Raw genomic sequence first — 25,106 nt, 5'->3', positions numbered from 1 at the left:
CAGGAGTCTAGAGAGGCAATGCACTAGCAGCAAAGCATTTTGAGCGCAAGAATGTCTACTGAAATCATTTTTCAGTACGGCTTTCAGCAACAGCAGAGTAATTTGGGGCTTGTAGCCTTGGGGTGTAACCCTAAATCCATCTGTATAAATGGAGGTATCTCCTGTAATTAATGCTGTTCCGTTTGTACAATAGCACTCAGGCCTTTCCATACTGTGAGTGAAAGCGTGCCCCTCCTTCACTTCAAACCTTGCTTGCCTGCTGTTCCCAAATGCTCATCTCCGGTGCCATACGCTTGCTATCCATGACCAACTGTGCCTGTTTTCTGTTACCTGTCCCTGATAAATAACTGTCCCTGTTTGTTCCTCTTTATTTCTGCCTTTTCCTGAGATGCTTTCAAAACTCTGTTGGTGTGCCTGTGATGTAATGCTCTAGAGAGCTTTCAAGGAATTTATATATAAAGAAATATGAAAGATTGCACAAAACTGCATGGCAGCGCTATGGAGGTGGGATAGATGTGCATGCAACTCAGCGGGGTGCAGTAGAAATGCAGCCTTGTTTGGCACATGCAGTATTAAATGGAATGAGGTCACAACTCAAATAGAAAATGCCAGACAAATAGGATGCGAGCCATAAAGATGTCAGGGCAGAATCACACTGTTATCTATGTTCATGGAGAGTAATGACCAATGTCTGCTTGTTCAGGGTGTATGTCATTTTAATCATTTTATCCTATCTGTGGTATAACCCTGTTTCTTTTCAACATTAAGTACATCTCAGATTATTATTCCTTACTTTTTAAAATGAAAGCTAAGAGTCCGGGGGCCCTGCTGCCATGGGGTATGGTACATGTGCACAAACCTGTGCTGTGTAGAGCAGCAACAACAAATGCAATTCTTGCCTTTGAGCTGATGGCAACATTCCAGTCACACACAACTCAGAGGGTTCTGTACCCTCCTCACACATATCTCCATGGAAGAGGAAAATTTCCAGCCCAGCAAAACAAACAAACAAAAACAACTCAAGGAGACTGCAGGGCTGGTGAGGGTGCATGGACTTGGGAGACTCAGTGCTTGCCAGACAGTGTGACCTGGAAGGCCACATCCAGCCCCAGGGCGTGAGGTCTCCCAGCCCACTGAGAACACAAAATTGAGGAAATTGGTTCTCCATATTTATTCCTAGCAACTCTTGGCAGAATTTTCCCCAGGGAATGTCAGTTCACCCTGCCCTTTGTAGGATCTGAACGATGAAAATCTGTGTATCTAGTTCTGATTCTCCAGTGCTCTATGCGAACAGATTAATTGACATTTATTGGTTAAAAGTAACAGTTAATTGACTAATTAAATTGGCGGGCTCACCAATAAATATATAAAGTGCCAGTAAAAGTGTATTCAGTCTTCCATTACATCTTATTATTGAAAATGAATTTTGACATGCCTAATTAGGAAGCAACCACCTCCAGGCCCAACCTTAACATGAAACAGCATGAAAGGTTTGCCTTGGGTAGCACATTCCAAAGGGGTTGTCCCTCCTGTCTCTTTGCATATTCAGAGTCACCTGATTCTTAAAAGTGACTTCTGAAGTATAAGCAGTGGAATAAGAAATTGTTTATGTCCACAGCAGTATGGGCAAGTTGCAGAGACATCTAGGACTTGTTCCATCCTTCCTGTGGGTGCAGAAGTGAGGAAACACCACCACATTTAACTATTTCTTTACCATGAACCAAAGCAACTCTCAGTGTGCTTCCAGATAGGTGTTTATTGTGGAAAGGTACTCCTCATGCATGCAAGCTTTTTACAGCATCCACAAAACAATGCTGGCCCCCCCACCCTTTTTTTTTTTTACGTCTGTAATTTCCCAGATATAGCTGGGATTTGGCTTTAAAAATAGCTCAAAAACTACTTTTTTTGAGATTCTGCAAAAAATGCTCCACAATCTTCAATCTTTTGAAACATGGCAACCTTAACTGTTGTCAGTGACCAAGGACCAGCTTGCAAATGAAGCTCCCATCTGGATGTATGTGCCCATAAGGTGGCCTGTCTCATTACAGTGGCCAATGGGCCTGAGTTGATGCAAAAAACTAAAGATGAATTTCAATAGGGACAAATGTAAGGTGCTAAACTTAGGCAGTGATAACCAGCTGAACAAATATAAGATGGGGGGCACCTGGCTTGCTAGCAATACATGTGAAAAGGATCTAGGGGTCTTGGTGGACCAGAAGCTTAACATAAGCCAACAGTGTGATGCCGCAGCAGCAGCAGCAAAAAGCTAATGCTATTCTAGGCTGCATCAACAGAAGTATAGTGTCCAGATTGAGGGAAATAATAATACTACACTATTCTGCCTTGCTGCGTTTTTTTCGTTTTGGCAGGGGAGGCCCAAGAGCATAAGGAGGCCCTGCTGGATCAGGCCAGTGGCCTATATTTTGATTACATATTTTGTTCTGTGAACTGCCCTGAGACCTCTGGGTATAGGACGGTATATGAATTCAATAAAGAAGAAGATCTGGTCCAGCCTCCTGTTTTCACAGCGCCCAACCAGACGTCCCAATGGGAAGCAGGGCCAATACATTTTGGCACCTGAGGCAAACCATTGTGAGGCCTGTTGTACAGGTGGCATGGTGGTGTGCGCATGTTGCTAATAAGGGGGCAGATTTGGCTTTCACAGAGTGCGCTGCTGTCGCTGTGTCAGCGGGTGATGCGTTCCTTGGGGGCCAGGTCTGCTGCCCCTGCTGATCCTTGGCCCCCTGAGGCCATCACCTCACCTTGTCTTACAGGTGGGCCGGCCCTTGGTCCCTGAGCACGTGACCACCCCCCTCCCGAGAGGGAAGAGAGCAGCCAACCAACGGCCAGCAGCCGTGGATTAAAAACGCCGTTTTATCCTTCACCACCTGAAGCGGGGCAAAGGGGTTGACAGTGCGCGTAGCAGGCGGCGGCGGCGGCAGCGGCTAGTTTCCTCATGAGGCGGGCCCATGTAGCAAACGGGAATGTCAAATTTGCCTCCGGGAGAGGGGTGGGAAACAACAAATTAAGCCGAAACGGAGCCTTGCCCCGTCATATATAATATAATACTGTATATATGATGTGCCTGGACCGTCTTTCCGGGCGCGTTGCGATATTGGCGCGCTCGGGTCGGCCCTTTTTGCCCCTCCGGGGCCTCTGTAGCGGCTTCGTTGCCCTGGCGACGGGCTCGGCGCTGCCACACTGCCCGCGGAGGCGAAGGCGGCTCCGGCTCCCTCGCCCCTCGGGCTCCTCGAGTCGCGGGGGAGGGAGCGCGGCGCCTCTGGGAGCTGCAGGGCGAGGGAAAGCAGGCAGCCCGCCTGGGCCCATGAAGCCGCGTCCCTCGGAAGGGCCCTGAGTGGCCCAGCATCTCCCGGGGTTGGCATCCGGCCTTCCCGGCTTGGCGCTCTCTTGTCTCTCTCTCCGCTCGCGGAGCCCCATCCTGGCCCGTCACCAAGAGGGGGGCGGGGGAATCGCTGCGCTTCGGGGGCGGCGGGAAGGCAGGAGAGCCGCTCCTTTGGCGGGGGTGGGAACGCACCGCACTCTCGGGCTTGTATATATGATAGAGTCGCTGCGTTTCCCTCCGTAAGCGCCCCCCCCCAAATCCATCTTTCCCGCCCCCCCAAAAAAGGGGCTATAGATCTTGTCATTCGCCCACCTCCCCGTTCTACCACCCAAACCACCCAGTTCCCCCCGGGAAGCTTCTCCCCTGTTGTTGGAGCATCTAGGAAACGGCGCCTGCCCTCCCTAACCAACCAACCCTTCTTCTTGCGGGGGTGCAGGTCCGCACGCCCCCTAAATTCACATTTAATCTAATCCGCACGCCCCCTAAATTCACATTTAAAATACAAACCGATAATCCCTTTGCACTCGTTCGGGGAAGAAGTTGTCGATTTCTCCTCCGCCCCCCCCCCCCACTACAAAACCCTCTTCAGTGTTAGCTTTCAGGTGGGCACCTGCCCCCATCTGGAGCAGGGGGTCCCAAGATCTGCCTCCTTTCCTGAGCCAAAGAGGAGAAAAGTTGCAGCCTCAGACCCGCCTCCGTGCCCTACCCCCACGCCTTGCATTTCCACCCTTAGCGCCCCCACCAAAAAGAGAGAGGGAGAGAAAAGCAAGCAGGAGCGAAGTGAAAGGAGGGCGTGCGTATATGCGTATGTGTGGTGGAGGAGGAGGAAGGGAGATGTTGGTGTCTCCTTCTCCCTGGAAACGCTGGAGGGACTGAGGCGAAAGTGAAGCAGCAGGAGTGAAAGTTTCCTTGCCGGAGCCTGGGCTGAGTGGCGAGTGATGCTCTTGGAGCAGCAACGGCGGCGGGCTGTGCTGGTGCCGCATTGTGTTTGCTGAGGCTCCTCCTGGGCGGTGGGGGCTCAGTAGCGTCCTACGAAGAGGAGGAGGAGGAGGAGGAAGCAGCAAGAGCAGCAGCAGCAGAGCAGCCTCTACTCGCCCACCTCCACCAGTGCATCCTTTTAAGACGAGAAGAGGGTGTTTGTTGCCTGCTTGCTCTCTCCTCTCTCTCTCCCACCCTCTCTCCCTCTCTCTGGCCTCAGTGCAATGTGAAGCTTGCACACAACCCTGGTTTTGTCAAAGACTGGAGCTCCAACCTAGTACATGCATCCGATAATCATCTTCTCCTACAAAATGGATTTTAGCCAGAACAATCTATTTGGTTATATAGAAGATCTGCAGGAACTTACTATTATTGAAAGGCCAGTACGCAGGAGTCTAAAGGTATACCTCTCTCTCTCTCTCTCTCTATATATATATATTTAAAACTGTACTTTCTAATCAAACTGCAGTTATTTCAGATTGGAATCTATTAAATAAATGGTGCTACTATCTGCTATATGCAGGCTCAGCTTGTTTTACACAGATAAGGGCATTAAATCATGTCATCCGACAGTAGAATTATTTCAGAAATGGGGTTTTAAGTGTGAGGTGGGGGGAGAAATACTAGATATAAATTGCTTTAACTTGAATTAGGTTTTGTGATTATATAATTTGGGATCTTTTCCCATTCCTTGCTTTCAGGATGTAGTTTAATAAATGGTGTGGGGGAGGGACTATTCCTGATTTTAAAAAAGTGCACTACCTAATTTTTGAAATGTTACCAGAGATTCTGAGTATTAAAAACCAAAGGCCTCAAAACCCTGGAACTGTTTATAGACTTCCAGGAGACTGTTCCAGAGAAAGTGAGTTAAAAATTACAGCCTGACATTCTGATTCAGAAACTGAGGAAGGGGACAGCTATAGACCACATGTTTTGCATGCACAAAATCCTAGCTTCAGTTCTTACTGTCTCTAGTTAGCAGGGTCAGGAAAGATCCTTACCTAAGAGCTTGGAAAGCAGATGCTAGTTGGTATAGATCATATTGAGCTAAATGGATCAATGGTCTGACTCATACAAGACAGCTTCATAACCAATTAAGCAGGAGCACTTGAATTCATTTTCCATTGGCATCTTTTTAATTTCATGTACTCTGATTTAACTTATTTGTGTTTCAAGCTGTACAACATAATTAACAGCATCATCCTAGGCATAGTCACTCAGGAATAAGTCACAGTGATCTCAATGATTAAGTATATATATGTACTGTAAACTTGGGGTGGAAGTAGTTGTTAACAGATTCAAGCATGGACTTGAGATGTTAATTATGTTAATTTGTGTTTCACACTTGACAGACACCAGAAGAAATAGAGAGATTGACAGTTGATGAAGAACTCAATGATATTGAAAGGGCTGTATATCTACTCAGGTATTTCTTCAGATAATGTTGTAGAGGGTTTTTTAATGTTACTTTTTATCTAAATGTTTCCATCTCCATGCTTCATGGTTTTTTTTAAAGGGTTTTTTAGGGTGTGTTTTTTTTTTTTAAAAAAAAAAGGTTTGGAATAACACCATGGAAGAAAGTTTAAAATGTGTGATGGTAGCATTTTATTTATTAAATTTGTATAAGGCCCTTCATGCACATAGTAGCATGAGGAAACGATGGGCATGCACAGATGCTTAGCTACTTTCTATTAAGTTGGCTACTTTCTACTATGGTCCTTCCCTCTGATGAGTTGGGCTGCTGTTGTTTTTCTTTTTGAGGGTCACCAAATTGTGTGGTGGTATTAATAAGATTTCACATTGACTAACTCCATAGTACAACATAATGTTTTAAAGGATTTGTTGTGTAGCACCTGAGAAATGCAGAGATGCAGATAACATAGACACAATCATATCTGGTACCCTTCCCCACCCAGTCTGCTTGAAATGCTTACTTAAAAGATTTTTAACTGCCTTGAACATTAACTGTCCGAAACATGGGCTTCCATTGACTTTCATGTAGATATCATCTCTGAAGGAGGTGCTGTTCTGAAAGATTTTCATTTAAACTTGCATTTTTATACAATGCTCACTAATTGAAGTGCCAGCTGTAAGCTTCCTTTCAGTTTGATCAGTTATTTTTAGAGTGCTCCAGAGCCATGTTTGTCTCGGTCTTTAAAATGTGCTCTGCTAATATAATCTATTTGTAACTTTTTAAGCCAGCATTTTTATTTGCCACTTATGATTCTGATAATAGTTCCTATCTGGCAATAGCCATCATCTTGCTCTGTTTTTTGTTTTTGTTTTTTAATTATCTCACTCACATGTGATTTGCAAGTACTTGCTTGAATTCACCATTTACCTTTTTCAGTGTTATCAATAGTATACTCTTCATGCAGATATTGGGTTCCATAGCTCTGGGTGACCTTTGCGTTGTTTGGAGACATAAAATAATTTTGTACAAGGCTACTACCTCCACCTCATGAATATTGTTCCTCCAGTCTGCAAACCACCTCATATTTAATCACTTGCCTGGTCAACTTAGATGAAAAGGAATTGTATTCAGGAAAGTGAATGGACGGCCAGAGGATGGATGGAACACTCCATTGCTGCTGCTCCAACCTCTCTTAGCAGGCTACAAACCTTTTAGGAGGCTAGTAACTTTGGGGGGCCTGTTTAAAAAGATATGGTAAATAATGAAAAATTGTTCTTGCACCATAGTTTGTTATTTTTCAAATGGGAGCCACATCTCATTTCCTTGGGCAGCCAAAAGAAACTGACCTCCACACAATCCAATATTTATGTGTCTTGACTGGGTAAGCAGAGATTGGACCAATGTCTGCTCACTGATCACTGTAGTAGAGGCCACTCTGGTGGCTGTCATTGGTGATTCTATGCCTACCCTTAGCGTTTGCACAGTCTGAAGATGCAAGGCAGGTTTCTGCCACTTTTTGGCCTCACATGAATAGAACATGTTGCAAGCTGTCAAAGATGGAGAAAGAGAATAATGCAATTGTATTGGAAGGTTGCAGGCCTCAAATATTTTTTTGAAACAAAAAAGTTTCATTAAGATAAGATTTTATAATTGCTGATGTAGCTAGATAATTGCTAAGATATGATATATTTAACAGTTCTTAAGAGTTTAAGAGGACTCTTAACTGGTTTTGTATTCTTCTTGACTCCCCCCCCCCCCACTTTACTATATGGTGGCCCAGTTCACCTGTCATAGTATACTCTAGTTCATGGTTTACTATGAATGCACTGAGTTGAGCTGTTTCTCCGCTCTTTGATCACAATGGGGAGAAACAAACTATGACCTCTAGTTTAGTATTACAACAGTTACGTCTGATCCTGTTTTGTTCCAACAAACCTTGGTCCCTGTTTTGATTGTAATGTTAAGCCAAATGTCATGGCTTGTTTCTTCCTGGCATGAGCTGGGAAGAGGGTGGGGCAAAACCGGAGCAATTTGCTTGTGCACAGTAAGCCATGGTTTATGGCATATGGCATGAGAATAAGGTCAATTTGTAGTCTCGTGTTGGTGGAACACAAATTCTTTTGAGTGTTCCTTTCCTCTGTTTTGGCTTTTAATTGTTTTCTTTTTGAGACATATGGTGAAATAAATAGTGTTGAGTGTCATCAGTGTTGCAACACTAGCATGCTTTTCTTGTTTGGGTAGTCTAGTTGTTCCTTGGTGCATTCCCGCCGCCCCCCCTTGCCCCGGCCAGTGATGCCAACCTCAACTCCTATTTTTTTCTGTACATTCAGTGGCACATAGAATACCTCTTCCTGATTGACCACACTTTTCAGAACAGGCTTTTCTGTAACAACTGCAACAAAATGGGTTGTGTTTTTCCCCCTATAGACTAGTTTTGTTTGTTTGCTTGTTGTTTTTTGTAATTCTATTTTCTTCCAGTTAGACATTTATTGTCATATTTCTGGCTGAACATCACCAGCATGCTGTTGGCTTGACTGATATGTGTTCTTTCTTTATTTTTTTGCTGTATGATTCTCTCCTTGAATCTCTAGCATTATTACATAACTTTTGGACATTATTTCATTATGGGCTGGTTCACATTGTTCCCCAGAACACAGGCTCTACTTGTAGTAGGGTGCAAGAATGAGCTTTGGGCAGACATTTCCTCCTTGCCTCTGTCTTGCACATAGGCTTTTTAGAATCTTTTCTAGAATCATAGAATTGTAGAGTTGCAAGGGACTGCAAGGGTCATCCAGTCCAACCCCTTGCAATGCAGAAATCTCAGCTAAAGCATCTATGGCAGACGACCATCCCACCTCTGCTTAAAAGCCTCCAAGGAAGGAGAGCCCACAACCTCCAGAGGGTGTCTGTTCCACTGTCAAACAGCTCTTGCTGTCAAGAAAGTTCTTCCTGATTTTTAGTTGGAATATCTTTTCTTGTAATTTGAAGCCATTGGTTTGAGTCCTATCCTCCAAAGCAGGAGAAAATAAGCTTGCTCCACATATTGTTGTATGCAGGTAGTTCCTGTCCATCTACCTATCCCCTTTTTGCAGCACATAGATGACAGGACTACTTTTGTAGAAATTTTTACTTAATTGTAGTGTGCAAATCTGCGAATTGACCCAGGGTGAACGGGGTGCTGCCACTGTGTGCTGTATCAAATAGCAGAGCTTTCTCTCGCTCTCTTGCTCTTTCTTTCTTTCTTTCTTTCTTTGCCTTGCAAGTGAAACCTGCCTTATTAGGACAATTGACCTCCAAACTTTGCTAGTTTCCATTTTATTTTGAAATCTGAAGATTTTTGTGTGAAATGTGTAAAAATGAGTGTGCTTTTTGAATCTGGATTGTAGGGGGAAATGTGTTGAAGGTAACATTAAAAAAATATATATTTGACAAGTTGTGCCCCAGACAACATGGGAATAATGAGGTCATTTGACTTGATTGGTCAAACCATGGAACTTTATATTACTCCGATTTCATGTTTTGTACCAGAGAAATAGGAATAGCATTGAGATACTCAATGACCTGTTCATCCCAGGATCCCATCTCTAACAAAGCCACTTACTTGGTCACCTGTGCCAAGTAAGAATTGCTCCAAGAGGTCAGGAGTTCTTACACAGCCACCAGTCAGCCTCATGGATGTAGGTAGGGGGAGGCACCTGCCCCCCTAAATCAGTGCAAATCAATGCATATCTTAGGTTCTGTCCCCTTAACAAAAGCCTGCATCCCCAACAAAAATCCTGGCTACACCCATGGTCACCCACTTCCCCTTGCACCTGGAAATACTTTTATTAGAAACAACACAGAAAGCATTCACAAGGTATACACAGGGTATACAAAATGTACAAAGGTATACACAGGGTATAAAAAATGTACAAAGAGAAATACTCAATTGACAGCCAAAATGTTAAGGAAAATTAATTTGAAATATCCAAATTGGGGGGTTGGATGGAAGAGAGAAAAATCTTATATGAAAATGAATCTGTAATAATAATAAAAAGACAGCTATTTCTGAAAAACATTCCTGAGAGCATTGCAGACATTATTAATTATTTTACATTTTATTTATTAAATTTATACCGCCCTTCATCTGAAGATCACAGGGTGGTTCACAACACAAAAAGGCAAAATACATAGTAAAGCAAAAGCAAAAACAAACCAATAATACCCCTCTCTCAAACACATTTAAAAGGTCGCTGAATGTTACTTAGCCAAAGAACTGGTTATAGAGAAATGTTTTTGCCTGGTGCCTAAAAATAGGTAATGAACTTGCCCTGGGATATTTCAATTGGAATACTTTTTGCCCTATTCTTTTTGTGCCAAAATTTGGCAATCTTTCCCTAGTTTGCCCCAAAAGAAAGCATTGTGCTTGTGTGTCCTGCCTTTGCAGTTTATTTGCACATGATCAACACATACCAAATTTTCTTACAAGTTAAGGTGACTTCTGATTTTCCCATTTTTGTCCAACATTTTGCTTGTCCTGCTTACTCCTTGCAGTTTCTCCTAGTTCATACTTATAGCTTACTGCTATCCTTTTTGCCTTTTTTCTTTAACTGATCAAAATATGTTCATAATAGTAGCTATACAGTGGTACCTCTGGTTAAGAACTTAATTTGTTCTGGAGGTCCATTCTAAACCCGAAACTGTTCTTAACATGAGGTACCACTTTAGCTATTGGGGCCTCCTGCTGCCGCCGCGCCGCTGCCACACAATTTCTGTTCTCATCCTGAAGCAAAGTTCTTAACCCAAAGTACTATTTCTGGGTTAGTGGAGTCTGTAACTGAAGCGTCTGTAACTTGAAGTGTCTGTAACCCGAGGTACCACTGTATGTACTCAAAATGTTCTCACATACTCTTGTCATCCTTTCATCAACTCTGTGGGGTAGATCAGTGTTATTATCCCCATGCATAATACTAGGGATAGGAATAGGGACAGAAACGGAGATAATATTGGCAACTGAGGTGAGATTTGAATGTTGAACTTTCTGATTCATTGCTTAGTCACTGTGCTATACAAGTGCTGTACTTCATTTTAGGCTTTATTATCCGCCTCTGAAAAGCAGTTCAACATGCAATTGCATTCAACCCTTATGATTACTAATGTTACAATGATGTGAGCATGTGGTAAGGTAACATTCTAAATATCATTTCCCCCCCAGTACAGAAGTTCTTACAAGGGAAAGTACACAGACTATGATACTTTCCTGTTCTTGAATTTGACTTCTGTTGCTTTTGCTTTGTTATCCTGTTCCATATGTATTTGGAAAAGCCACTTTAGCCTCTCAGACCACCTAATTAGAACATAAGCTCTAATAGGTCTTGCCTCTTGGGGCTTAGCTTCTGACTTGGGAGAGCCTCAGGACATTACTTTTTGATGCTCAATACTCCTCCGCCTCCTTTATTGCATTCTCCCCTCCCCTTTAAAACCAAGGCCTTACACTTTCAAAGAATAACATAACCAATGGGTTATGCCTCTTGGGGTATTATGTATTCTTCTTAAAGATTGGGGGAGAAACTGTTTGCTGCTCATTATCCTTGTGAGGAGTCATTAGAGCTGCCACTCATGGTAAAAATGAAGAAGAATCTTAACGTGCGCATTTATCTAGTCATACATTTTATTGCCTAGGATCATGCCATTCATCTCATGTACCAAATGGTCCAAATATGTAAGCCAAATTTCTCCTCTCGACCCTTCAGTGAGGAAGGATCTTGTTCCTCATGCACTTTGAGGCTTTCGTTTGAAGAGAAAATGTGATCACCTGAGGGAAGCGGATGGGGGTGGGGATCTTGGCAAGGGAAGCCTTGTTACTCTTTCACAAAGGTAGCTTTCATGAATGGTTGTGTGTAACAAGTGCTGTCAGGGTTTCTACAGCAATTACAGAGTATTCATCAAAAGCTGGAAAAGTTTTATGTACAAGGGAAAGGATCCAGGAGAAGGGCACAAATGGAAAACAGGGACCAGCTATTCCTGATAGCCAGCCTAGTTGCCCCAGAGTAAGACAATGGACAGAGGGTGCATTTCCTCTTTAAGAGGTGGCATTCAAAAACATGTACAATCTTGATGCTGAACCAAATGTATTGAATTTAGAAGCACATATAGATATGCCTTTGCATGGCATTTGGAAATGCATTTATGGCAGAAATAGCACACGTGTTGCAAAATACCCACTGCAGCACTTCTGGAAGTTTGTAACGCTGGCTATTGAGCTGTCAATATTTTTGTCCCTTGGGTCACCTCCTCGCAGATTGTACCAGATCTTGAGTTTGTAATAAGTCAGGGACAGCCTTTCATTTTAAACACCCATGATATTTTATGTTTGTTGTAATTGTAACTTTTTGCACTGAAGAGAAATTAATTATTGCTTCAGAACAAATACACTTGAACCAGAGAAGGGGGAGGAGAGAGTGAAGGACCCATATGGATGCCATGTACACAATACTGAAAGTATTAGTTATGCTGTCATGCAGGCATTCAGATGAAATAGTTAGCTCTGGGAGGAAGAGCAGAGAAAATGTTGCTCGTACTGATGCAGCCGAGCTTTTGGATCAGGAAGCTTTGCACTGATATCAAGCAACGGATGAGTCACTGGCTCAGCGTTGCTTGTCCTGAAATTCCACTGATAATTGTAAACAGTAAAATCCTTCCTATTGTTTTCATTAAGTATCTGTTTCAAGATTATGGCGTGCAGTGAGATGTTGCTACTTCTTCCAGTTTAAGTAGTAGTGGGGTGTGTATGTGTATGTGTACATGAACACAAATGCACACATGGGACCTACAGCAAAATATTGCATTGTAACGTGCTCGTGTTCAGGATGCCAGCCAGCCAGATTTTTCAGGATACTTCATTCTGGCATCACTGAGCCCTGGATTTCTAACCACATTCTTAAAAGACACTCAGTATTCTGTGGACATTGAGCATGCTAAATTTGGATGTTTCTCCCACCCCCAGGGCCTCCTCACCCTAATTTTTAAAGATTACATCCTCAGTCTTGAGGCTCCCCAAGCCTGCTGCTTCCTCCATCCTATGTGTGAATGGTGCCATTTTAGCTACGTGAGGCTTGACACTTGGCGAATGAGTTCATTATCATTGTGTGTGGGATGCTTTTGTATATATATTTGTATTTTGGACCATGAGAAGAAAAAACAAGTAGGGGAAATAATATATGGATAGATAAGAACAGAAAATTATTCTGCATGTTGAGTATATTGTTTTTATATAGGTTTATTCTTGTCTCCTTTTATTTGTGATTCACAGGTTGAAAACTGTTTTAGCAGCACATTAAGTACCCTTTTAATGTCACCCTCACTTGTGATGTGCTTACTTTTTTAAAAAAAACACATTTTGTTTAACATGTCACTACTACTAGTCAAACTATTAAATTATTTTTGCATATAATGTAAATTTAATAGGTTTTATGGTGGTCAGGGCAATACTTCCTTATTCTCCTGATATCTCTAAAATTTAAGATGCTGGGGGGTAGTAATGAATGATAGGAGAAGCAGAACTCTGCTAGTACCTTTGGTTTTTGTATACCATTGGACTGATCCACCAAGAGTATTATATTTTCTTTTTTCATATATTTTTAAGTGTGCAGTTCAGCTCTTGGGCATTCCTTAATGCTCATCCTTAACTGTTACACTGTAGATGTTTTTGTACTGTGATTTTCTTTTCCAGCTGTGGAAGGATGTTAATTCTCTTACTGGAAGTTTTACCAGCTGAGCCCTGTCCCTGTGTGTGTCATTAAGATACACATAAAGAAATAAAACACAGCAATCTTAATTTTGGAAAATGGTGAATTACAATAAAATACAGTAAAACTGACAGTTAAATTAGAAGGTGAAACCATTTTGTTGGCTGAGATCAGAATACTGGAATTTTAGTGTATGAAAGTGGTGAGGGGCCCTGATCCAGAGAAAATTAGTTACACCAAGAGTTCCGCTGAAACCAAGAAAATGTTGGTAGTAACTCACTTAAGTCTCACTGATTTCAACATCATTCTAGATTCAGGTAGGTAGCCGTGTTGGTCTGACGCAGTCAAAATAAATTAAATTAAAAAATTAAAAAATTGTCCAGTAGCACCTTAGAGACCAACTAAGTTTGTTCTGGGTATAAGCTTTCGTGTGCATGCACGCTTCTTCAGATACACCTGAAAAAATCAATTTTTTATTGATTTCAACATGGCTTAGGCAAGGATCTGTTCCAGGATATGCATGACTGTGTAAAAATTAAGTTCCAAAAATGATAAATTAGATATTTGTTTCATTAATTATTTGAGTGTGTGTATGCCAACCTAGCAGTTCGAAAGCAAAAGTGCAAGTAGATAAATAGGTACCACTCCAGCGCGAAGGTAAACGGCGTTTCCATGCGCTGCTCTGGTTCGCCAGAAGCGGCTTAGTCATGCTGGCCACATGACCTGGAAGCTGTACGCCATCTCCCTCGGCCAATAAAGCAAGTTGAGCACCGCAACTCCAGAGTTGGCCACGACTAGACCTAATGGTCAGGGGTCCCTTTACCTTTACCTTTATGATCTACACATATGAAACCTTTCCAGTGGCTTAAATGAGACCTGGGCCTTTTCAGTAAATAATCACTTACCACCATTTTTTCATTCCTGTGTTAATATAAGTGCTCTCTCCACCCCCCCTTTCTTTTTTCTTTCTGTTTTCTTCTCCCCCTAATGCCTCAACAAATGAAACGGATTTGTAAAAATGTTACATGGAAGAAGAAGGAAAAAAAAAAAATACGAGGCACTACACTTCTGTAAAACAAGAAAATCCTTAATAAAAAAAATATATATATATAAGTGCAGCACCTTTTAAAAAGCTGAGTATGAATCAGCTGTGGCAAGAAAGCAAAGTCACCTTAAATGATTCATTCATGCTGTAAGAAAGCTGTCTCTGATCTATGGCTAACACCTAATAAGAAAGAAAACATGGCAGCTTAGCTTGATATGGTGTAGCTGTTACTTCTGAGAACCTGATCCTGGGCAATGGAGACAGTTCAAAAGATGAAATAATGTGGGTGGGGAGGGGATCCTAAACTTAACTAGTGATCCCATTATTTAGCTAAGGTCCAGAAAACTGGCAACTCAGAGAATGGGATGACAATAAGACATTAAAATGGTCCTGTCAGGTGGTATTTTGGGAAGAACTGAGAGAATGGTGCTGTTTGACTTTGTCAGAAGGTAGCAGACGTTATCAACAGTTAATTTTTTGATAAATAAAAGCACACACAGAGACATGAAATAGCTAATATTTGGAATAGGCTCAAAATATTCTGTAACTTGAACGTCTTCATTTGAGGAGAGCATGGAGCAGGGTGTGTGTATGTGGCCTGAGTAGGGGTGTGGCTTGGGAAAGAGGCCTGAAGAGTTTTTTGAGAGCTGAAGTGCCACATTCAGTCCCTGGTCCTGAGGTTTCTTACCAATGTTTTTGAAAATCCTTAAAGAAGTTGCACCAGTTTACATCACTTTAAATTAAGATTTGAGTCATGAACATACATGTTTTCAGTGTTGAAGATTTAAATGAACAAATTGTCTTCCCAAGAATTTGGATTGTGTGAAACTTTGCAAAGTTTGGCATGCAGGGAAGTACGGTGTGGTTGTTTCATCATAGTATTCATTTACATTAACCTCACTCATATTGAATGAACTACAGAGCATTAGGCAGATTTTGTGATAATCATTTGTGAAGTAATCACATGGCAGCTTCACCAGCTACTACAGTTTGCTTGTAAGATGACAAAGCAGTGCACATTTGTAAGATGACAAAGCAGTGCACATAAACTTTCTATCTTTGTACCATTCTACTGCACATAAGGGTGATGTGGAAAAAGTAAGATGTTGATAAAAGCAGATGCAAGTTTGCTGTATGTTGGTTTGTACAATTATAGCACAATCTGTGCATGCTGTTAGATCAGTTTGTTGGATATAAAATGGTTTCTTAAAATTATTCCCTTACGGTGACATAGAATGTGCAATTTTGTGGATTGCACATTTATCTGAAATATGACACACACAGCAGTGATTTATTCATACTTTTGCCTCTGCTGTACGTCACGCCTGAATCACAGTTTTCCCCGTAACAGTATAAGCAGGACAACTCAGGCCAAGCAATTTGAGGTACACAAAGTGCACCATTAAAATGCATTGCCCTAGCTGGAGCATTCCCTTCTTTTAAGTGCTGACCCATCTTTAACGGAGTTGTCAGGTTTGCATGTGCAGACTATGTTCATGAAAGAGTCCCATGTGTACTTGAAAAAGCTCTGAGTCGCAGAGCTCTTGATCAGTGTGCATGAGTCCAACTGTAAATAGTTGCCAGCTTCTCATTCTTGTATCCGTCTGTCATTCCACCTGGAGATCTCAAACTGCTGCTTCTCCACTGGTGATGGAGGGGTGTGTGTGTGTGTGTGTGTGTGTGTGTGTGTGTGTGTGTTGTAAACTGCTTAGAGATTCTGTTTACATTCAAACAGTATGTAAATTTTGTACATTATCACAAACCTAGCCTACTCTAGATACGCCTTTCACATTGATCTGCAGACAGCTTCATTCATGATAGCATTTTATACCTCAGTGGAACTTTTGCAGGCAAAAACTGTAGGACATGATGGAACAATAAATGTTACATTGTATTATCCAGCAGTGCTGCATCTCATGACCAAGATCCTCCTATGTTTACCTGCAAGCAAATGCTGCAAGATTCCCCACAATGTTTATTAATAGATTCCTCAGTGTAGGTTCTACCTCTTTTATTGCTTCTTGTACAGTGGGGCTGAGGGAACTGATGAATTGGGGTGGGGGCTTTAATTATTACATTTCTTTTTTATTTTATTTTACAGCAAACTTTATAAAAGAAAGAAAAAGTGATGAAAGGAATAGATCATTAAAGCCTCATCAGGAGTTGAAGATAACCAAGGGGTATTAATTGCTATTCTCACATGGAACAGGAAGCAATAAAATGAGAAGACCCTACAAGCAGGAAGCTTTTAGTTAAAGGCCTAGAAGTTTCACTAGTGTAGATCATATTACCCTATTGTATTATCAGCCACCTTGTGAAGTAAGTAGGTTAAGGACCAGTGCCTGATTCAAGGTCACAATTGAGTGTGGATTTGAATTCTGACTTTCCTGGTCCAAGTCCAGCACTATGTTTGCTATACAATGGTACCTCAGGTTAAGAACTTAATTCGTTCTAGAGGTCCGTTCCTAACCTGAAACTGTTCTCAACCTGAGGTACCACTTTAGCTCAGGTGGCCTCCTGATGCTGCCATGCTGCCGGAGCACGATTTCTGTTCTCATCCTGAAGCGAAGTTCTTAACCCAAAGTACTATTTCTGGGTTAGCGGAGTCTGTAACCTGAAGCGTATGTAACCTGAAGCGTCTGTAACCCGAGGTACCACTGTACTGGCTTTCAGAATGTTTAAAACATGAGATCTCCCTGCCTTACCTGTAGTTCAAAGGGGTACAATCCAGGAAGTTCTGCAGTGTGTGCTATTTTTGCATGTTTGAATCTTTAGAACTTTTCTGATTACGACTGCATGTATGTTTCAGGTATCGTACCCATTGTCCATGACCTTATCCTACATTAATTTAGTGGAAGGTCCAAGTAGTGTCTAAAAACTTAAAACTGTATGCACAGTTAGGGTCCTTTCCTTTTTGAGGACACCTGATAATGCAGAGAGAGACCACACAAGTGCAAGTTGTAAACTTGTAGGCTTTATCCTTACCTTCTCCTGAATATGGAGATCAAAAGGAGGGATGGCGCATCCCTTTCCTTCCATTTAATGTGTGAAAAGGGCTTCTAGCTTCAAAGGCATGAGCGGAAGGATGAACACCCACACAAGCTTGTTGGTGATTTCCAATTACTTCTTCAGTAAGAAGGAAACAGCATGTCAGCTTGCCATTAAGGAAATGCTTTCCACTATTTCTAGTACTGTGTAGCTAAAGCTTTTCTAGACGGGAGATATATTTCCTTATGTTTATAGCATTTCTTTAATTTTAAGATTGTGAGTGGGGGAGTTTTCTGTTGGCAAACAGCAATTAAAGCTTGAACTTGGTGAAATAAACTCTGAAAAAGAAAGAAAGAGGTTACCGGCATACACTTGATTTGGCAATGTCTCAAAATAGCCATTTGTCTGAATTATTCCATTCTTGCTGGCAGTTCTTTCGTCAGAAAACAAAGGAATAAGAAACTTGGATTGAGCAAGCTGATCTTGGTAAACAAGGTTACTATGATACATAGCTACAGTAGCATGCAGCCAATTCTTGTTTTTATTTAATCATAGTTAAACAACAGTGGGCTAATCATGTTGACTATCTAATGGTAAATTAAATAAACCATTGAAATGTAAGGACTCCCTTCTTTAAAACAGAAGTAGTAGGAAACCTGTGTAGAATTAGCCCATTAAATAATTCAGACACAAGCTTTGTGGCAGGTAAAGGCCAGTTTGTAACTAGATATCTTAATGAGAACAGCAGCAAATTAAACTAAGTGTATAGAGTGCGTTAGTTTTGGTTCCAGACAACTGAGACAGAGAATGTGAGTAAGGTGAGATCTTTTGTACTAAAGGTCTTCTAGCTGTCGAAGTGGGAGGTGGACTTTCCCAGCAAGGTGTGGAGAGTTGCCAGATTGGCTTCAGATTTCTTTTTTTCTTTTTTATTGACATGAACAACTTAAAAAACAACAACAATCAAAGCTTAATAAAACATTAAAAGTTCATAACGGGTAAAAAATAAAGAAGAAGAAGAAGCTTGCAAAAAGCCCAATTCCCAAAGCCTTGTGAATAGTAGTGGTGATATTAATATAAAAATAGTAACAACAACACCTTTTCACCTGTGTCTCTGAAAGAAGACACGTGAGTCCGACAAATGGGCTTCCCAGGCTCTTGGGGCCACTATTGAGAAAGAAGGATGTCTTTCGACCTCCCTCAGTGTCTCACTTGGGCCAAGTCAGACAAACAGAAATGATGAGATTCTTCTTTTAGGCTTTGTGTTTCACTACAGCACCATTAGTGCATACTATTATTTACAGAGTACAGTGGTACCTCAGGTTAAGAACTTAATTCGTTCTGGAGGTCTGTTCTTAACCTGAAACTGTTCTTAACCTGAAGCACCACTTTAGCTAATGGGGCCTCCTGCTGCTGCCACGCCGCCGGAGCACGATTTCTGTTCTCATCCTGAAGCAAAGTTCATAACCCGAGGTAATATTTCTGGGTTAGCGGAGTCTGTAACCTGAAGCGTATGTAACCTGAAGCATATGTAACCCGAAGTACCACTGTATCATAAACCTAGCAACTCCCCTATGAGGAAAGATTACACTGTTTGGGGCTTTTAAGTTTAAAAAAAAGGTGATGTTTGTTTTTATATGAGGAGGTGCTCATTTATGCCACCAGACACCCACAACTAGAAGAGCTGCATGGTGTGCTATTTCTGCACATTTTAAATGGCTGCTGTCCTCCTGCCAGTCTGTTTACCTGGGGCCAAGTGTGAACTGTGTCAGAGGAATAGTATGGGCTCCGCTCTTTCCTGGGCTCAAACTATCCTAGGGAGACTCACTGTATGAAAAGTTCTGTTTTGTAAAACCATATTGAGGAAAGAGTGAATTGGGTTAAGACCTTAATAGATTGCTATAGCACCCTGTGGCTTGGTTAAATAACACAGCAAGCCTACCCCACCTTCTTTGTCCAGTTTATGTAGATTGCAGTTTGGTGCTTGCAGGAGTATTATGGCATTGTGTAAACAAAGGGTGAAATGTGACTAGCACCTGCTTTCCATTGCTCAGAATGTTCTAAGATGCTTGTAGACCGATAATTTCTTGAGTGTTAGGTATGCCTGCTCAGATTGCCATAAACTCAAAAACTTATGTTGACCCCTGTATTTATCTCTGCTAGCCATAACAGACTGGGGATAAGTGGAATTAATGTAGGCAGCACAAGGGGGGGGGGAGATTATTGTGCAATTGCTCCATGCTAGCTGGAACTTTTTTCCTGGTACCTTTCACTGGTTTTCAGGTTCAGGCCCGGGAATTTCCTATCCACAGAAATGGTGTGTGTGTGGGGGGGACATCTTTGGAGAACCTCTGATAGAGCATGCAGTATTGGGCAAGATGGACTAATGGTCGTGTGTGTGTGTGTGTGTGTGTGTTTCTGCTTGCTTACATAAGCACATGTGCCCCCCCCCAATATCTCAGATTCATATTTTCATATAACAGAAAACACATTTTTCTTCTGCATAAAATGTTTTCTTTATCAGATGAAATAAGACTGTACCTGTATTATTATTATTATTATTATTATTATTATTATTATTATTCATATGCATATCTTCTGTGGGTGTTTCTAATCTCTTTGTGTAGAGAATGTAAGCACAATCAGAAGTGGCAACTATGCCCAAAGCAATGTCAAACTTGTAACATTGTAATCTCCTAAAATTTTGATAACAAAATTTTAACAACAGATTAGTAACAATTCACACTGGTTGAAACTGATGTTATAACTCTGCTATCAGCACTGAAATTAGCAGTTGGGTTGCTGCCACAAAGGCAATGATATGTATCTGCAGTTCTTTTTTGTCTTGGCAACTAGTGCACTCTGGAGATGGAGAACTGAAAACCTGGAAGGGAAGTTGATGTTGACTAATCACTGATGCCATATGCTGAGTCTTCTCAGCTAATGGGTGAATGAATATTAGACATATCATGTCTTAAAGAATATGGTTCTTAAATTCTAATAGGTGAAACAAAGAGGATAGTAGCAATGGTTATTCAAAGAACATGGTATCATTGAAGAGGTTGTACATAAAGTACAGTAAACCCCAGCACTCCCAATTCAATTTCTATAATAGCTCTTGATATTGTTACAGGCTGCTACAATCTTTGTCAGCTGGTGTGAGATTCCACGGGTCTTGGCACTCAGCCAGGTTTGTGGTTCCTTCAGAAATTAGGCACAGCAGACACTGCAGTGTCTTTATGAAATGTGGTCTTTATGAAATATCTTTATCTAAGATTTAGTAAAAATCTTAAAAAGCAAAAAAGCCTCATAGCAATATATACACATGAGAGGGTAAGCTAAGGGTCTTTGCCACAACTGGGTGCTTGCTGGAGACTTCACATGATGTGATTCTCAGTTTTGTGAAAGTGTCTAACATATGTTCAGCTCCTGGGCTACTGCAGTGGTTAGAAATTCAGTAGAGTGTCAGCCGGGGCATGGATATCATATACCATACTTTTCTGTGTATAAGATGAGCATTTTTTATTAAAAAATTATGTCCAAAATTGGGTGTCTTCTTATACATGAATAGTGCATATTTGGAAGTTGGAATTGGTTTGTGTCACAAGCCGGAAATTGTCAAGCGGGTATTTGGCATGTTATTGGTGTCTGTTACAAGGGCTGTTGTTGACTGGCTGTCACTGCAGCTCTAGGGCAGGTGATTGGCGGCTTCTGGTGTTGTGGGGACAGACGATAGGTGGCCTTTGTGACGTGTGCAAGTGGTAGCGTAGGCCAGGCGAGTGAGCGATTTTTGACAATTCCTCCTAAAAAAAGCTGAACAACTTTTGGCCACCCCCCCAAAAGCTCAACAACTCAGGCCAATCTCCCCCCATTTTCTTAATTTTGTGTCCCCAAAAATAGGGGGCATCTTATACATGGGAGCATCACGGAAAAATAGTATGTTAAGTATGGTACGGTAGTATGTTAAGAATTGGAATGATAACCTAAGGAAGAGGAATTGTGGCGGGAGGAAAGAGAGATGCTTTAAAAGTGGTTGTGGGCCTTATCAAGCATTGGAGAGTAATATTCTACATACTTTCAGCAAAACATTTCCTTTGAAGACAGTAGGACACTCTGGATCCCTTGCCCTGCGTTTTACCTTTCATTTATTGTTCATTGCCACAAGAACATAAGCAGAGCCTTTCTGGATCAGAGTATCCATTTAGCTCAGCATTTCAATTGAAACACTACCCTGACCTGAAAACCAAAGCAGGCAAACAGTGAGCACAGTCATGCTTTTGATTTGTACAAGAGATTTCTTTTTTTAAGTACAAAAGGAGCCCATTGTGCTAATTTTAAAGCTGTTTCTTCAAAAGAAGTCTTCACCTGTTCTTGAAGTCTCTAGTTTTTCTTTGTAATATAGCCAGACATTTTCACACATTTGTGGCTTGACTTCCATAAGTATTCATATCCACATTAGTTCTTAAACCTGGCTATTAGTTTATGTTCCTGGATGAGCTTCCACCACTTTTGGTTTATCCACTTGACCCTTTGTGGTGATCATTGTAGCCTCTGTGTTGTTTTACAGTGGATGTGAATCAGAGTAAGTGTTTTGTATAGGAAAAATCCATAATACGAATCAGTATGAAGCATTGTAGCTTGACACCATTGGTACAAACTGAATGGAACAAATAAATGTCCATCTTTTGCTATTCTTGCCATTTGCATTTTGCAGTCACAAGTGATTGACCTGGTAGGAAAGAATTTGATCGTGTTTAATACTTTGTTCATAGCTATGTGAATTAAATAAACTAGATATGAAATGTACATTATGACTCAAATGCTTCTAGTTGTCCAAAAACTTTTCTGTTGTGTAATCTGCTGAATCACCATTAGCAAGCTACAGTGTCTGTGCATTTGAGCCGTTATTTGCAAAAAAACAAAAAAACAAAACAAAAACAGAACCACCAGTTGCTGATATTATGGAGCAAGGCTAAGTTTTCATCAGTGTCAGATATCCGAAGGAAAGATATGCTTGCTTTATTTAACCATGACCTTCCTTATAAGCTGCTTCCTATATTAGTTTCCAAACCAGAGTAAGTAAATATAGAACTTGTTCCAGTTGAACATAGGCAGAGTGCATGGATATATGCAGAAGAGTCCTAGTGGCCTTATTCCTTGTTTTCCTACCAATGTGAGAGTGTTAAGTTGAATAGCAGGGAAAAGGAGATTTATACATGTGTTTTGTTTCCCATGAGTTACTTGTGCTCCAGAGCATAAAAACCTCCATATGTGTGTGCTATGCTTGTCCTTGACTGAATCCATAATATCAGGGGAAGCTTACTGCAATCTGGGCTTCCCAACACATATATCTCTTAACAGCGCAGACATTTATACTGATTTATTGTTCTGATGGTTATTAGTGTGTTTATGTACTTCTGTATTGCAGCTTATGTATTGTGCCCCACCCAGACCTCTGATAAAGGCTGTACATATAACTACAAGTATCTATGTATTTGACCCAAATACTATTTGGGCAAAATAACTTAGTGATGCATTTGTATACATTTCCCTTAATTAAAATTCATACTGTGTAGTATATGTGTGTGTGTGTGTGTGTGTGTGTGTGACTTCATATGCCTCATATCTGTATGCACTGTTGGTGTGTGAGCATCTACTCTTGGGTTTTCATTTATTTCTGCAGCAGAGTTCTTTTTACATAAAAGTTTCCCTGCACTTTCTACTTCTTTACAGCAGCAGCAGCAACAGCAGCATTCCAGCTATCTCTTAGTGAAATTCCCATTACAGTCATACCTCGGGTTACAGATGCTTCAGGTTGCGTTTTTTTGGGTTACGGACCTGCTGAAACCCCGAAGTACCGGAACAGGTTACTTCTGGGTTTCGGCGGCCGTGCATGCACAGAAGCACCGAATCACAACCCGCGTGTGTGCAGACGCAGCGCTGCGGGTTGCAAACACTGTGGGTTGTGAACGTGTCTCCCGCATGGATCACGTTCGCAGCCCGAGCGTCCACTGTACAGGAATAAACACCATTTGGCTCAGAGTCTTTATTATTTACAAAACTTTACATTGGTCATCAATAAAGAACAAAACAAATAAAGAAACATAATCTTTTCCTCCTTTTAGCCATCCGGCCAGAGACCTAATGCTGACTCATTCACATACTCATTTACACTGACCCCAACTTAGTTGATCTCATGCCCTGATAAGGACACCTGTTCCTGGGGAAATTTTCCGTTCCCTAGCAACTTGTTCAAGGCCATTTACAAGTTTCTTCTAGAATATTCCAACAACCCTCCTGACTTGAAATTCTGCCTTGAACACCTGGTATTCTCCCCCCTCCTTTTATTCAGTAAGTCCCAATACCATAGTCAGCATTTGAAATTTTACAGCAGTCAAATGCTTTGTAAAAATATCTGTAGTCATAAGCTCTGTGGAACAATATCTGAGCTTGAGCCACACTTTAAAAATGCAATATTTCACATGTGCATAGAGTATATCTAAGTGTTTTGTTTTAGGTAGTATCTGGGTTATCGGAGTCTATAACCTGAAGTGTATGTAACCTGAAGCATATGTAACCCGAGGTACCGCTGTATGATAAATGGTTCCTTTAAGGTATCTTAAAACACGTTTCATTGCATTCCAATCTTGTTGTGTTGGCTTGGACATTTTTCTGCTAAGTATGTCAGTTGCATTTGATATGTCAGGCCTGGATATGTTTGCTAAATAAAGCAAACTTCCAATTACACTTCTGTATTTGTCAATATCCTCAAATTCTTTTTCATCATCTTGCTTTTAATATTCTAGAGTCATTGGAGTAGCAACTGGATTACAATTCTCCATGCCATTTGACTCCAGCAGAGCCTGAATTTTACTACTTGGGCTAATCAGAAAAGAGCCTGATTCATCTCTGTCTATTTGCATGCCTAGGTAATTTGCCTGTAATCTGTTAGAAGTTAGATTTTTCTATTTTACCTTATCCAGTCAGCTGTTCCAACTAGTAAGAGCTCACAAGCTGGGTGGTTAATAAATAAAAAAGGAGGAGACAATCAAGCAAATCAACATTATTCTAGAATAGAACACAATATGTATTACAGTGTCCCTTTACCCTTTGGGTCTGAAAATTTTAAAGTACAGTTGTACCTTGGTTTTCGAACAGCTTAGTTCTCAAACGTTTTGGCTCCCAGTTTGCGAACTATTTTTGGAAGGCGGACGTCCAGTGGGGATTCTGCAGCTTCAAATTGGCTGCAGGAGCTTCCTGCAGCCAATCAGAAGCCGTGCTTTGGTTTCCAAACGTTTTGGAAGTTGAACGGACTTCCAGAATTGATTCTGTTTGACTTCCAAGGTACGACTCTATTGTAAATTGATCTTGATTTTCTTGTTTTATCTATTTGTACACCACTTTGTTGTTGTTGCTGATGATGATACAATAAAGTGGTGTACAATTTTTTATGAAATACAGTGGTACTTCGAGTTAAGTACTTAATTCGTTCCGGAGGTCTGTACTTAACCTGAAACTGTTCTTAACCTGAAGCACCACATTAGCTAATGGGGTCTCCTGCTGCCGGCATGCCGCCGGAGCCCGATTTCTGTTCTTATCCTGAAGCAAAGTTCT

General features: G+C 41.3%; 1 protein-coding gene across 2 annotated transcripts in view; it reads left to right on the top strand.

Annotated features, from left to right (window-relative positions):
• The first annotated feature begins 3,813 nt into the window (after nt 1-3,813).
• Nucleotides 3,814-25,106, top strand: part of PPP4R4 (protein phosphatase 4 regulatory subunit 4) — an 85,032-nt gene continuing 63,739 nt past the window's right edge. For both annotated transcript variants that reach the window (XM_081859671.1, XM_081859672.1), the window contains exons 1-2: nt 3,814-4,722; nt 5,674-5,747. In XM_081859671.1, the coding sequence (XP_081715797.1) occupies nt 4,603-4,722; nt 5,674-5,747 (194 nt within the window). In that variant the 5' untranslated portion in view covers nt 3,814-4,602. The remainder of the gene's footprint in view (nt 4,723-5,673; nt 5,748-25,106) is intronic.

Source organism: Podarcis erhardii (genome assembly GCF_964252035.2).
Source record: "Podarcis erhardii genome assembly, chromosome: 1".
Taxonomy (NCBI): Eukaryota; Metazoa; Chordata; class Lepidosauria; order Squamata; family Lacertidae; genus Podarcis; species Podarcis erhardii.
This window is presented reverse-complemented; position numbering and strand designations above follow the sequence as displayed.